Below are 16,461 nucleotides of genomic sequence, written 5' to 3'. Positions count from 1 at the left end.
AAGGGCAGCGAGGTGTGCTCTCTCAGCCTTACGGCATTTCATGCAGGTTTGTGGAAGGGCGAAGAGGTGTGCTTTCTCCGCCTTATACTTTCCACGTAGGTGCATGGAAGAGGCTCTCTGCGTAGGCCCGAGGAAAGGCAGAGAGGCCCCAGAACAGCCAAATATAATACTGCAAATGGAAATAAAGTTTTTGTTTGACTAAAGTGTTCCTGACTGAATTACGTTACAAAATAAAAACAGAAACAATCAACAGAAACAAGACAATAACAAAGCATAAACAGCTGCACAGACATTACAAAGTAGAGGACTTAACTTGAGTGAGCATGATGGTTTATGAGATTTAAATCAGTGGTTGCAGGTATGTCCTTCCATCAAATCGTGTCTACATGTATATTGCCCTAAAGTTTTGTTTCACACTCAGCTGAGGTGGTAATAGTTGAAAGTCACGTTGATGTATTATATGTACAAAATTATCTTCCATAATTATAGATAATATAGACAATTGAACACATTCAATACCTCACTGCTTCTGTTCACGTGTCTGTGCACATTTTCTTCGGTGGGTAGAACATGTACTTATTCATAGGCCTGTCAGCTCGCCCATATGCCACAACCCGTCAGTGTTGATACAGATGAATCATTTTTTTGATACTACGGCTAAGATGACTGATTGAGGAACTCTCCCTTTAACTAATTCCTGATCTTAAATTAAACACCACCATTAAGTGTCTCTTAGATGAGAAAGCAATCAAGCCCCTCTCCTCCGCTGAGGTCAACAGACAGTGTTAGACTCCAGCTGTTACAGACTCCGTCACTTAGCAATCATTGATGTATTTTTCCAGGAAATTCTACAGCATTCAGATACTCACAGCATGACATGTGCTCAGGAAATGTGCAGTTTTCTTGCTGCTCTGCAACAAGATTACATGTGACAGTAAAGGGAATATCAATGCTGCTGTCTGCTGATCTGATGAATCATGGTTGGAATAAACGGAGCATGATTGGAGCCATTACAGAAACAGTGATGTTCTCTTCTATATTATCCATTTGCTGTATTTAAATGAACAGTGAAAGCTTAATTACAGGAGCTAATAGCACACAGTGCTCAGTGGTATTCATACAAACATACTGAAATGTAAAATTATCCCATTGACCCACTGCAGTGTTAAAAGATTCTTATTTCAGGTGTTGTGAGCAATAAAATCAACAACTTACATAACTTGCAGTAAAAGAAAAAGAAAAGGGTAAGAGGTTCTGACCCATGTCAAAACCTCTAAGAGGAAGACATCTTGACCAACAGGTATTGGTGTTCGTTGGAGGAGAGGATGCATGCTGAGAGACGCTGATGGATTTCTGATGTTCTCAAGAACAACCAGCAACTGTCAGATATCACGCTGTTCTCCTTTTATATGAAATCATTTTCATAACACAGCAGGAACAGGGACAGGCAGTTCTGTCCCAACAGACACACAATGCTGCACAGGTTTTGATATATTTGATGTCAATGAAATATGTCATTACTTCTGATCTGTCATTTAGCTGCACTGCGATGGAGTATTGAAATTCATTATTTAAACGTTTTGCCGATTAGAGAAAAAAGTAGCTTCAGTGTACTCAGACTGCATTTATGATCTCATAGCTGAGTTAGCTGAGGAATAGTTTAACATTTTTGGGAAATATGAAATATGCTCTTTCACATTCATAAATACAAAACAAAAAAGGGAATTAAAAAAAAATATAAAAAGTGCATGTGAGTGTGTGGTAGACACCTGCACAGGCTTATACGCAGGGGCGTAGGTTTGATTTGAGCTTTGGTAGGGATCATGCGAGCGCCCACACTAATTGGCGTGCATACTGTTTTGTGCTACAGATCACATGATCTTGATGACTGTTTATTTAATCAGCTTCCTGAACTGATGGATTTGGTCTACAGATGATATATAACAGTATAATAGCTGTAGGCGACTCTATGCTTTATAATATTATCCACACATTACAACACCATTATTCCACAATCATATCTTTTAATTCTCAATTTTTTGTAGTTTACAGATTAGTTTCAGAATTTTCATAAAACAATAAAACAGATGTATAAAGTGGCCTAACAAGCTTACCTAGGAGTTTGCAACAGTTAATTTCTAACGTTACATACCAAAACTGATCTATTACTAGCTAAAGGCAACTGTTATGACAACATGACAGCACCTTATCTCTGCCTCAGCAAATTTTACGAGACCTATTGGCTAATAGCTAGCTACAGTAGCTAGTGCTAGCTCTCTGACTAGCTGCACCACCGGCTAGCAACGTTACAGTTTACATAGGCCTTTAGGACGCAAGGTCAACTATTAGCATTGATACAACTCTGTACAGAAAAATAATAGTTGTTCAACATTTTATTCCCTATTTTATTCCCTTACTTGCTGCCTAATCAAAATCCTCGCTGTTGCCAATCGATTGTGCTTTGACTCTGAGCTGCGGAGCTCTCGTCTCGAGACACTGACAGCCTGTCAGTGACAGGCACGCTGGTCGAGTATTGACGCCAAGCGAGGGTGATTCTGCAAAGTAGGCTACAGTTTTCACTCAGCATTGTTTTTGGTAGGGACAATTCGTGTTTCCGTGGCTTTGGTATGGACATGTCTATAGTGTCCATACCTAAAACTACGCCTATGCTTATACAAAAACCATACCCAGAAGACATACAAAAAAAGAGTGTTGATACCACTCTCATGGCTGTACAGTAAATATGAAGCTACTGCCAGCAGTTGGCTTAGCTTAGCTTAGCTTAGCACAAAAATCATAGTGTAAAAATAAGAAATAGCCCTTTTCTAGCTCGTTCATTGGAACAAGTTGCCCAACAACCAGCGTAGACTCCAGGAAGTTACTGGTCCTAATCTTTAGGTAGTAGGTAAGGTAAGTCAGCTAGCTGCAACCTGTGGCTTCATATTTAGCTTACAGACAGAATGGCATTCAACATGTTATCTATCTGTCAACAAAAACTCAATAACATTAGGCCTGGGTGGTATCACGGTATTATTGTATACCAGGGCATTTAGAAATCCTGCCAGTATGATTTTTTAATATGATGATAAGTACATGTGCTCTTCTTTCTATTAAACTCATTGTATGCAGTGCACAGCAAACACCACCAGAGGTCAGTCTTCAGTCTCTACTGGTGGAACTGGCAACTCCGAGTGGTTGGGATAATGTTACAGGACTGTAAACAGCTGACCAGCAATGGCAGAGACAGACCATGGGGACAAACCGCATATTCTTTTCAATCTAACTCAGTGAATTAAGGGTTATTTCAAGGACACTGAAGTTGGCGATGGTTGGAACATTGGAATAACTAACTACATTACTAACAAGACTAACGCAGATGGTTTGGATGAGTTTTATTTTGTTTCTGTTGAGTTTGAATGAAGTGTAAGCCAGTCTTAGTTCCATGACTGAGAGACACTTGAAATGAAAAGGTGTACAGGAAATTCATTGAACAAAATGTCTTCATCTGACTGTTCTGCTGAAGACAAGAGCTCCAACTCCTCCAATGAGAACAAGGCTTTGTACCTCATGGCTTTATGATTGGATAAAAGATTAATGTAAGAATGGGAAAAAGAAAAGAATATAAAAGTCCCTGCACTTGTAAAGCTTTCGTTGAAGCTTGACTCAAGTTTGTTGATGCCTATGTTACTGGCTAAGAAAACAGTTACGACCTCTAAAGAAAAAAAAAAGATTATGCTGAACTTTCATTGACTAACCTTTATGCTCCTGACCTATAATTCTCTGTAAAAGCTATCCAATCAGAATGAAGGACAGTGGCGGTGAAGCTGCACTGTTGACTGTCCTCAGGAAAAGTAAGAGCCTTGGGTGTGGACAAAGATTCAGAGGCTGTTCTGAGTTACATAAGCTTCAAGAAACAGACAGTCTATGAAGAGGCTCTCACACTGAACTCCTCTGTGTGTGACGCAAGCTGGAGACGGACAAAAGCAACAAAGGTCAGAGGTACTCTGCTGAATTCCTGCTGATGTATTGCCAGAGCAAGTGGGCAAAAAATAGGTAAATAAAACCAGAGCGAAATCAGCTGCATGTAAGGATTATTGATGCCTACACTTCCTGCCTTTCTGGTGAATAGTATGTGTGAATAACGTGTGTGAATTTCTTGACTGTCAAGATCACAGAAAAGATGTGCTGGATTTCTCCACTAAGAAAGGAAACCACTCTGCAAAACAAAGTGTGTGTGTTTTGATGCTGACACCCTGTGTTAGGGCCAGATGACTAAACAAACTTTACTTTCAATTATCATTTTGGCTTCCAGGGGTTACGAAAACAAGATAATCATGATAAAACGATAATGGTGCTGCATTCTGTTTCACAATGATGCTCTTGTTGTGTCTTGTATAAGGAATCCAGCACTTTTCTTTACAGCGGTGCACTCAGTGTTGCCAACCTGGTGGCTTACTTGCAAGATTTAGCAACTCTTCAGACCATCTTAATGACTTAATTTCAGAAAAGGGACTAGTGACAGCTTATTCAGACCATTAGGGAAAATGCAAGAAATATACTGAAATGTATTAAATTCTTATTCATTCCCATGCATGTTGCTCAGAGTAATTGACAACGGCTCCTCTGCCAACAGCGTGGAGTCTCTTCCTCTCCTCTTGCCCTGTGTTTATAATTATATATAGTTTATTTTCTTTTCTTCTTATTATTTATTTTACATTTTTTTCCCTGAATTATATTTAAAGTTAAAGAAAATCCACTGTTAAAAATGTATTATTTAAATGTATTTAAATAAATACATACATATTTTTTATAATTTAAATTTATTAAATTTTTATCTTTAATTTCTAATTTAAAGGAGCTATATGTAAGAAATCTAAAGCAAATAGTCGTAAAATCCTCCTAATATGTCACAGAGACTAAGGAATAATGTTCATATAACATACTGATCTCACCAACAACAATAGTACAACCAGAATATTCGCATTTTAAAAAAAAATTTACGGTCCACAAATCATGTTTATGTTTTGAATTTGTGTTTTGGCCTGTTGCGCCACCCACCGCCATCTACCAGTCACGCAGTCAGTAGAGTCTCAGCATCAGTTACAGTTATGACTGAGCTACAGCAGCATGGCAAGCAGCATTAGCAGTTTCCCGGTACATAGCATTAGCAGCCGGCTCCTCCTCAGCTGTATCCCGACAGCAGCGTTAGCACCTTTAATTTAATTTTATTTTATAAAATTGAATTTATTACTAATTAATTAAATAAATGCATGATGTTTCCAAAGTTCCTATGTTAAATAATTGTAATTTAAATCAGGGGTCCAAAAATGGGTCGCAGGTCCATTCTGAATGGACCACAAATGAATTACAAAAACCGTCTTTTGTAAAAAAAAAAAAAACAAAAACCCAAAACAACAACTTTATTTTTAAGTGCACTGAATTTCCGACACAAAGCTTTTTAAAAAGTTTCCTGCTGTAGAGTGAGTGATAAATGGACAGCTACTTAACAGAGACAGCAAACTAGCCCAAAGACATGTGGGAGGAAGTCGGAGTACCTGGAGAAAACCCATGCTGACACGGGGAGAGCATGCAAACTCCGCACAGAAGGGCTCCCCCACACTAGGTTCGAACCCTCTTGCTATGAGGCGACACTGCTAACCACTGTGCCACCCACTGATCTAAATATTGACCACAATAAACATCAACCCTTGTTTGTGTTTGTGTGTCAAACCTGGTGAACTCCATCGCTGGCGGTGTAGACGGAGCGCAGTTGCTTGAGGTGGTCTCTGGTGTGGCTCAAACCTCGGAGGGTCTCGAACATTGCCTCCACAGCAGAATGGGCTCGCTCTGTGGTCAGCTCCTCGGGGTTTGCACAACCTGACAACACACACATACAAACACACTCTTGCTAAGTGAAAAGAAATGGAATCATATAATGCCAAGAGTGTGACGTAACAGGAGAGAATTTATTAACAATTGTTCACTTTAGTGTAACAGGTTGTACGGTAGATTCACATAAAATTAGAAACACCCCATGCTCCTTCAACGCTGACCTGAGAAGAAAGCTAAACATGCAAGAAACCATCTGCGAAAAATGGCCTGTAAGATGTAACGCTGTGCTTTGTGTGGGTAATTTTCCCAGCTGGGTGTGCTCTGAAACCAATTATCAAGGTAAACGCATGGCAGCGAGAGGACAAGAGCTCCTTTATTCGAGCAGAAAACACTGCTGCCTAATCAAAAGCTAATGTTCCCTCCTTTCTAAAGAAGTGTGTAGGGAAGCAAAGACCTGCTGTGAAATAAACCCAAAACGACAGAGCATAAGATAAAAGAGGGAAACAGAGGGAACGCTACGAAAGAGAGTGGGGAAAAGAGCATAGGAATGTGAAAGTACAGTATACAGAGAGAAAGCAAAATGACAAAGAGAATGCAAAAAAAGAAAGGGATGGTCGTCAAGCAGAAAGTTGTTGGCAAAGTAGGTCGAGTGGCACCTGCACTTCCCCCTGGCGCTACTCGGGAATGTCGCTGCCTTCTGTTAACAAGAAGGTCAGCAGTGTTACAGAATATACAGTACAGGCCAAAAGTTTGGACACACCTTCTCATTCAATGCATTTTCTTTATTTTCATGACTATTTACATTGTAGATTCTCACTGAAGGCATCAAAACTATGAATGAACACATGTGGAGTTATGTACTTAACAAAAAAAGGTGAAATAACTGAAAACATGTTTTATATTCTAGTTTCTTCAAAATAGCCACCCTTTGCTCTGATTACTGCTTTGCACACTCTTGGCATTCTCTCCATGAGCTTCAAGAGGTAGTCACCTGAAATGGTTTCCACTTCACAGGTGTGCCTTATCAGGGTTAATTAGTGGAATTTCTTGCTTTATCAATGGGGTTGGGACCATCAGTTGTGTTGTGCAGAAGTCAGGTTAATACACAGCCGACAGCCCTATTGGACAACTGTTAAAATTCATATTATGGCAAGAACCAATCAGCTAACTAAAGAAAAACGAGTGGCCATCATTACTTTAAGAAATGAAGGTCAGTCAGTCCGGAAAATTGCAAAAACTTTAAATGTGTCCCCAAGTGGAGTCGCAAAAACCATCAAGCGCTACAACGAAACTGGCACACATGAGGACCGACCCAGGAAAGGAAGACCAAGAGTCACCTCTGCTTCTGAGGATAAGTTCATCCGAGTCACCAGCCTCAGAAATAGCAAGTTAACAGCAGCTCAGATCAGAGACCAGATGAATGCCACACAGAGTTCTAGCAGCAGACCCATCTCTAGAACAACTGTTAAGAGGAGACTGCGCGAATCAGGCCTTCATGGTCAAATAGCTGCTAGGAAACCACTGCTAAGGAGAGACAACAAGCAGAAGAGATTTGTTTGGGCAAAGAAACACAAGGAATGGACATTAGACCAGTGGAAATCTGTGCTTTGGTCTGATGAGTCCAAATTTGAGATCTTTGGTTCCAGCCGTCGTGTCTTTGTGAGACGCAGAAAAGGTGAACGGATGGATTCCAAATGCCTGGTTCCCACTGTGAAGCATGGAGGAGGAGGTGTGATGGTGTGGGGGTGTTTTGCTGGTGACACTGTTGGGGATTTATTCAAAATTGAAGGCACACTGAACCAGCATGGCTACCACAGCATCCTGCAGCGACATGCCATCCCATCCGGTTTGCGTTTAGTTGGACGATCATTTATTTTTCAACAGGAAAATGACCCCAAACACACCTCCAGGCTGTGTAAGGGCTATTTGACCAAGAAGGAGAGTGATGGAGTGCTGCGGCAGATGACCTGGCCTCCACAGTCACCGGACCTGAACCCAATCGAGATGGTTTGGGGTGAGCTGGACCGCAGAGTGAAGGCAAAGGGGCCAACAAGTGCTTAACACCTCTGGGAACTCCTTCAAGACTGTTGGAAAACCATTTCAGGTGACTACCTCTTGAAGCTCATGGAGAGAATGCCAAGAGTGTGCAAAGCAGTAATCAGAGCAAAGGGTGGCTATTTTGAAGAAACTAGAATATCAAACATGTTTTCAGTTATTTCACCTTTTTTTGTTAAGTACATAACTCCACATGTGTTCATTCATAGTTTTGATGCCTTCAGTGAGAATCTACAATGTAAATAGTCATGAAAATAAAGAAAACGCATTGAATGAGAAGGTGTGTCCAAACTTTTGGCCTGTACTGTATAAAATTTTTATAAAAATATAAAAGCAAACCTAGGAACTCAGCATAGCTAAGTCTGAAACGCTCATAATGAACAACAAGGACAAACACGTATGATGGTGTTTTCTTACACAACATTGTAGCATGTGTGTATTTTAAAAGAATATTCACATACTCTCAGCCTATGACAGACTTTCACTGACTGGAACTTAAAGCTCCCACTTCCTCCCGGTCAGACGCTTTGAACTGGGTGCTGGGATAAGAAGATTAAGCTATAGGAGCCACTTCATGTCTTCCTCCTCTCAGGGCTTGCCTGGTCCCCTCTGTGATATAGCAAGTATATAATACCTCTATGCACTGGCCTATATAATTCTTTATTTGTAGCGGACCAGACATAATGTTGAAGACGGAAGACGAGAATGGCCATGTATTTATTTTTTTTTGTGCACTGTTATCTCGTGGTAACGACTTATTATTTCGTTATCTCGATATAACAAAGATTGTTATCTTGTGATAACGAATTAATTATTTTGTTATCTCGACATAACAAAGATTGTTTTCTCGTGATAACGAATTAATTATCTCGTTATCTCGATATAACAAAGATTGTTTTCCCGTGATAATTGTCAAGTCTGATGATTGCGCACTGGTTAATGTGATCGTCTTAATTTCAGCCTACAAGAGCTGCCGTGGTCCTGCTAGATGCCTCCTGCTGCTGCTGTTACCATTAGTCACACTTCTACTGTTATTATAGACATATGATTATTGTCACATACCGTACATTTCCAAATAGTCGCCCGGTGGCAAATAGCTGCCGGGCACCTAATAGCCGCCGGGGGTTTGACCCCATTTTGCGTATTAAACGCCGGGGCAATTATTTCCTCAAAAAAAAAAAAAAAACATGGCTGTTCTCGTCTTCCGTAGTTGAACATGATCGCTACATTTAATAAACTGTATCATAATTATCTGAGAGAAAATTTCTCATCTGCAGTTTCTTGGAAGATCTAAGTAGCAACCTCTGTGGCTAAAAATAAAAGCCAATGCGTAGGTGCTAAAAACTCAAATGGCCACTTGAAGCTGGCTCCAAGAGTGCATCAATCCTCATTGACCCCCATGTTAAAATGCCCCACTTTACTGTCGAAATAAACATGTTTACAGCTTGGTACAAAAACAGTTTGGGCCTATTGTAGCTAATTTCCCTGTTCATGACACCTGTACATGGGGGATGTTTTGTATAACTCATCTGTTTAAATCTTATTAAAGCTTAAAATTATGCTACGCTATCATGCTATCACGGCGTTAGTGTTGGTTGGGTAACGTAACTATGGTGTAACCCCATATCTACAGAGTATAGAGTGTTACGCCAGGGCCACGCTGCCTGCGAAGTGCAGCGCACCGAAATTCTCGCGCGAGCTGGAGCACCTCCGTTCACATCAGATGAGCATTTCTCCGCGCCGGTCGACAAGCGATTCTGCTCCCAGCTGTTGTTTTTCCCATCATGGGTAACTGCCCGGCTTGACACATTCGCTCGCAACTCGCGCAGAAAATAGACCAGACGCCAAAATGATCGCTGCAGGGCCGGCGGCGGAGCTGCGTGGCGCGGCCAGTGTGGATGACACAATTGGTTAACATGGGCGCCGAAAGGAAACTGGCCTAACTTCTCGGCGCTTCGAGGCTATTCGCGGCACTTCCGCGGGCGGTGTGGCCCTGGCGTTACAGTGTTGACGTTTTTGTGTAGGCTGATGTAGAAGTTAGCATTGCCTTGGTTCCCTCGTCAAAAAGACAGATTTGTACAATGGATTTATTGCAGGAAAAAAGCTCTGTAGCAAACAATCTCTCAGTGAAAGGCAACTAAATTTGCTGAGCACTCCAATGTTGATTAGACTAATTAGACTCAAAAGGCTGTTTATGACTCTAGCCACCGCAGGGTTACCATCAAATCCCCGAAACTCATTTTAAGCTCTTACAAGATTATGTAACAACATATGAGCTCACATATTATACTGCCCTCCTTTGGAATGAAAGCACAGATAGACACATATTTGAATGTTGAAGATAAGATCTAACATTCACAGGACATATGGTAAAAATCTCCCTCAATAAACACACTGACCGTTACTGCCTGTAACATGCTATAAATTGATAGGATGTAAGGAGAGCTATGTCACTTCTACGCCTCCCCCCTCTAACTGTAAAAACAAGTTATGACTTTCCAAAGGCTGTAATCTGACCTGCATGAATATGTTGCTTCACTTTATTTGGAAAATTATATATGATGTGGAATAAATCAATGTCAGTGCAGTTAGATAGTGCAGACTGAACAGCTTGACTCTGTCAGGCTTTAATCTCTGTTATTTGTTCTCTGTAAGCTCCTTTTCCTTTCCATATAGGCGATATCAAATTTAGCACGGCGAATCTTTGTTTTGAGTTGCTGTCTTGGGGAATGTAAAGTGTCTGGCCCGGCGGTTCATTCTCCGACGCTGCACTGGCTGTGAGGTAAACTCTGGGGAAAAACAGCAGGGCTATTTAATGGAGCTGAGCGTGAAGACTCAGTCAGATGTGGGTCTTATCTTTCCAGACACCCGCAGAGGAGAAAGGCATCCTGCAAAACAAACTACAACTGATGTTTGTCTCTGAGCATTTACACTGCTTCAGAACACTATGACAGAAATAAAAGCTGAAATACAAAATGCTAATATTCTGTAAATGTTACATAATCTAGCAGTAACCATGTGTGAGACCTCCTGCATAGGTTGTGTGCATTTATAATGTATTAATAGCAGGCGTTCACAGGAATGGGAGCAAGCTGGATACATTACAAGGCCTGCTGTCTTAGAAACAAAGGTGCTAACTAGAACCATGTAGGATTCTTCAGCTTCCCATCATAGGAGAATCCTTTTTGGTTCCTGGTAGAACCTGTTAAAGAAGTCCCACCTGAAACCCTTTCAGAGGGTTCTACCTAGGATCCAACAAAACAGGTTATACCCAGAACAATCTGTGTGAGGTTTGACCCAGGCAGGAACCCCTTTTGAGAGGTTTTACAGACAACCCATCTATGGTGTAAACGTTCCCCTGACCTCTGTCGGGTTCCATCCAGAACCTTTTCACCTTCTAACGAGAACTAAGGATGTGCGTGATAAGTCAACAGGCCGATTAAACATTGCTACCTTTGCTAGTTGGCACTAGAAATGCTAGATGGTCAAACTTAGAATTAAAATTATTTTATGAGATTTTTTTTGCAGACAATGTTTAACCTTCAAATTCGTTTTCGTCTCTAAATGTTTTCTTACTTTTAGACTAATCGACTAGTCTGAGTTAAAACTTCTGTTTAAACATAAGTAAAATAAGTAACATCCCGACTGAGAACTGCTTTATATTCCAAGGGTTTCATCTAGAACCTATCGGGGGAGATCTACCAAGGACCCTTATGATTTACACTAAAGATGGTTTTAGTGTAACACTATCGCCTCGGGCTGACGGACCCACGCCCAGCAGCCTTGGGTTTGAAGAGGCTCCTAACGTCCGAGGCAGATGAGGTCCAGGCCAATACGCAACACTTATCACGTTTCATCACGTTTTTAGGGGTGGAGTTGTTGTGAAATCACCACCACTTCAGCCTTTAGTATTTCAATTGCCAAGTGGATCTCAACTCTACCAGGATGCTTAGTAGCAGAGTGGACTCTATCTCTGCCTGTTACCCAAATAACATAGTGTCTGTTCAATACACTGAATCACAATGTTTATTTCAAATAACTTCCAGGTGGAAAATCCTCATGACACATACATAAAATGAAACGGTGCTGAGAAAACGCTGCTGAAATTGGTTAGTTTTTAGCCACCTAAAAAAATGCCCACCAAAGAAATCAATATAAGTTCAAGTGTGCACGATATTTAGAATATTTTCAATGTTTCGCCTTTCACGACCAGAAATTGACGCCATTGTGTGAATCTACTTTCAAAAACAATACTGTAACACCACTGAGCAGAACACTGAAGTTGCTGGTCTTATGCAGCCTCGATTAGTTAGTGATGCAAATATTTAAAGCTTACCCTTGATACTGCTATTGATTTCTTTAGGTGGCTAACATACGTTTTGCTGCAGTCCTGTCCACAGCAGTAACATTACAATGCTTAGCTTCCGTGCCTGTAGATTTGGTTTATCAAAGATTTATAGCTTAGATTTACGCTAACGGCTGAAAATGACAATAGAAATAAACAAGTTTGCTGATTTTACATATCTTAACAAATCAACTGCCAGTTTTCAACCCAGAAGAACTCTGTCTTCCAAAAAGGGTTATTAATGGAACTTTTAGTTGCACCCTTTATCAAAAACCCTTCTTCGAAACAGGGTTATTCAGAACCAAGTGGATCTATGTACAACCTCACCCCTTCAGGAGGAACCCTTATTTCTAAGAGTGCAGGTAAGAGGGAGGTGTGTAAATCTGTTGGAGTGCTTGCGTGTCTGCTGTGAGCGAGCTGGTTGACTTGTTGCCAAAGCATACAGAGCAGGCCCGGGGCTAGTTCTGGGGCTGTGGCAGGCCGTAGGATGCAGGCCTCGCCTCCCTTGAGGGAATCTGTGGTTTAGATGTTGATCATGGCACTGCAGATCATGAGCAGGAGCAGGACCAGGTGCTGATCCGGGAACATCCAGCTTGGCTGTGAGGCTGAACACCTGTGTCTGAATTCATCTCACGCCACGCCACCCACCATAACTGCATCACACCACATTTACACCACAACATGCTGTCTGATGTCTCTCATGCAGATGTAAGCCAAATTCCAGTTTGCTCAAATCAGGCGCATAATAAATGCCTATTTAACTGCCACCTGATTGTCTTCTTGTGAAGCCAATCGGAAATGATGAGTGAATACATGTCATTTGAACAGCTTCAATGCCATCTACATCTATACACATCTACTTCCCAAAATAGCTCGGTTTAAGAGTCAACAACTTGTTTACAAATGAAAAAGTAATATCCAAGACTGACTCAGCACTGCAAGGCTAAGAGAGAGATTAAGGAGAGCGAATGCAGTTTAGTCTTGATTCGGAGACCAATAAGAGTTCAGGCAGGAAATGGCTGATTGAGGGTTTTCTTAATTAGATCTAACAGAGCCGGAGGTGAGCAATGGTTACTAAGAGGGCTGTGAATATAACCTGTGACGCTAAAAAGGTGGAACCTTCGAACCAGAGAGGCACAGAGGAATGTATCACTAATGAATGGAACTGGATAGGGATTAATCAAAATCAACAAAAAACAAAACAAAGTACCGCAGAGAGGGAGAAGTGATGCAATCAAAGACGATGATAAAGACATTCTCATTTTAAACCTGTGACGGCAATGAGCTATGTTTTCATCCTTGTATAAAAGGTTGTTATCATCTCATCAGTGGGTACGTTTACGTTTACAAGAAAACTAATGTTGTTCAGAATATGATAATATTGCGAATGTGATGCAGGTCATGGAAACAGCTTATTCTGTTTGGACATTCTGAATTAGATCAGTAACATTTTCTGATTAAGACATGTGGGATATGCTGATATTATTCGAAACTGATCTCATTTTGGGTTATAACCTCAGTTTGTGACACGCTGCCTCTTGCCTGTTTACAGTCAGCTCTGTGCGTTGCCATAGATGCCTTGTATGTAAACCAACTAACCAATAGTTTGCAAAGCTGGGGTGGAGATATGTGCCCAAAAGAAAAGCCCACATTTCTGGTCGGGCAGAAAAACACACCTACTTTAAAATATTAGGAAAGACTTGAATATCAACAGACCTTTGTATATACATCAGCGTCAGCCGTTCCACTTTCCTGTATTTTGACGTGATAAACGACATGTGAGGGCATGTTAATTGGAGTATGCACAGTTGCATGTGCCTTTCTGCTACAACACATTGCTTGCTGAATTTAAAGAATGAAAGGAAACTGTTTCAACACTCTTGTATTAAACAAATTGAACATGAACTGAAAAACATGAAAGTTACATTTTTAACTAAAAAAAATCCCTGAATGCAGTCTTTTGCAACATGTTTACTGCACAAGCTGATACTACGATGACAATAAAAATGTGATATACTGTGCAGCCCTACTTTTAATCAGTGTTTTTGCCTTTAAAGAATAATGCTGCTGTCATTCTAGATTTTTGTTATTGTTAACCAACTCCATGAAAAGATCAAAACCAACAATACGTTATTTTGTCTCTTAATACTTTCCATCTGTGGCCCACGGCCCCAAGCACCCTAGTTCCTACTGAGGATGTAAGTCATTAAAATGAATTACAAATACATACCCAGTATTCATCAGGTTGTATGGACAGACGACTGGTGTAGTCTAAGAGGAATTCACTTATTATTAATCCAAAGAAGACACAAGAAATAGTTTTGGTGTCCTATTGAACTTGTATGTTCCACCATGATTTGACCAAGATCCGTTCCACCACATCCCAAAGGTGCTCTATTGGACTGAGATCTGGTGACTGTGGAGGCCATTGGAGTACAGTGAACTCATTGTCATGTTTGAGATGATGTGAGCTTTGTGACATGGTGCGTTATCCTGCTGGAAGTAGCCATCAGAAGATGGGTACACTGTGGTCATAAAGGGATGGACACGGTCAGCAACAATACTCAGGTAGGCTGTGGGGTTTAAACCATGCTCAGTTGGTACTAAGAAAATCTCCCCCACACCATTACACCACCAGCAGCAGCAGCCTGAAGCGTTGATACAAGGCAGGATGGATCCATGATGTTTACACCAAATTCTGAGCCTACCATCTGAATGTGGCAGCAGAAATCCAGACTCATCAGACCAGGCAACATTTTTCCAATCTTCTATTGTCCAGTTTTGGTGAGAAAACCCGTGTGAATTGTAGCCTCAGTTTCCTGTTGTTAGCTGACAGGAGTGGCACCTGGTGTGGTCTTCTGCTGCTGTAGCCCATCTGCTTCAAGGTTGGACAAGGTGTTGTTGCGTCAGAGATGGTCTTCTGCACACCTTGGTTGGAACCAGTGCTTATTTGACTTCCTGTTGCCTTTCTATCATCTTAAATCAGTCTGGCCATTCTCCTCTGACCTCTGGCATCAACAAGGCATTTTGGCTCACTGGATATTTTCTCTTTTTGGGACCATCCTCTGTAAACCCTAGAGATGGTTGTGTGTGAAAATCCCAGTAGATTTTATATACATACTACATACACACTACTACTACTTATTAGGATCAGTTCATTCATTACTTTGGTATTTTCTGAGATTCATTCTTATTCAGGGAAAAGAGAATATTACCACTCTTTTAATGTTAAAACCACAACTGAGGCCAAATTAAGTTTTCACTCAAGCATATAATATTACACAACTGTTGAGCAAACACAGGCTGGATGTGTGTAAATAATCAAGTTAAGAAAAAAAAAAATGAAATGTGGAAGTGGTGGAAGTGAGATGGCAATTGAGTCCATTACCTCTGCCACACTGTTGTGCTTACAGGAAACATGGCCTCTGCTGAAGAACACAGGGAACATTAAATTAGAAAAACACAGCCTGTTTCCTCAACAACCCTCAAAACACTGCAAGAACTCACCACGTATGCCTGACACCACAATCAAAACTAATCGCTCTGTACTTATCGGTGGAATGTAGACAATGAGGCTGCTTATAAATATCCCAGCTTATTTTGAAACCTGATCAAAAATTCTATTCTGGTCTGAGAAAAAAAAAGAGATTTTTAGAGGGAGAGAGACAGAGAGAGTTTTACAAAAGTTTACTCAGGATGTGGAATGCAGGGAAGGAAAACCTCTTTGCTACTGTACCTCAGGATGAAAGAAGAGAGACAGAAAGGGTGGGTCTTTTTTTCGATAGCTACGTGCTTTTCATGCCCTTTTTCTCTCACACGATGCTCACTGTCACCATGGCAACCATGTCACCTCTAGGTCAGGAGGAAGTCACTTCCATGTGGTGCTATCATGAGACTGACACAACACAAGGCTATACAGAGGAAACATACACACAAGACTCTACAATGCATTTACCTTCACAAACAACTTCCTAACAAGCATCTTCAGCCAAAATCAGCCCAAGTTCAAAACTAGAATTACCGCCTCACAGTTGTGCTTCTGCCAACCAGTGTAAAGACTGACGTATGCAGGGACTCAAAAGCAGACTTGTGCACAGTGGAATACACAAACTTGTCCTTTAATCTTGCCAAAGTCGGTACACAGGAGGTCAAACAGCGGAGGCAAAGGTACAGAGACGGCAGGCAAAAAGCAGGGTCAAAAAAGGGTAGCAACTGGTCAAAAAACACTG

General features: G+C 41.0%; 1 protein-coding gene across 1 annotated transcript in view; it reads right to left on the bottom strand.

Annotated features, from left to right (window-relative positions):
* The window catches only part of scfd2 (sec1 family domain containing 2), a 132,363-nt gene that overhangs the window by 20,018 nt on the left and 95,884 nt on the right, over positions 1 to 16,461 (bottom strand). Inside the window, exon 6 of the mRNA XM_078168523.1 lies at positions 5,732 to 5,877. Within this exon, the coding sequence (XP_078024649.1) occupies positions 5,732 to 5,877 (146 nt within the window). The remainder of the gene's footprint in view (positions 1 to 5,731; positions 5,878 to 16,461) is intronic.

The sequence above is a fragment of the Epinephelus lanceolatus genome, chromosome 6, assembly GCF_041903045.1.
Source record: "Epinephelus lanceolatus isolate andai-2023 chromosome 6, ASM4190304v1, whole genome shotgun sequence".
In the NCBI taxonomy this organism is placed as follows: Eukaryota; Metazoa; Chordata; class Actinopteri; order Perciformes; family Serranidae; genus Epinephelus; species Epinephelus lanceolatus.
The sequence above is the reverse complement of the archived record's forward strand: the minus strand, read 5'-3'. Positions and strand labels throughout refer to the sequence as shown.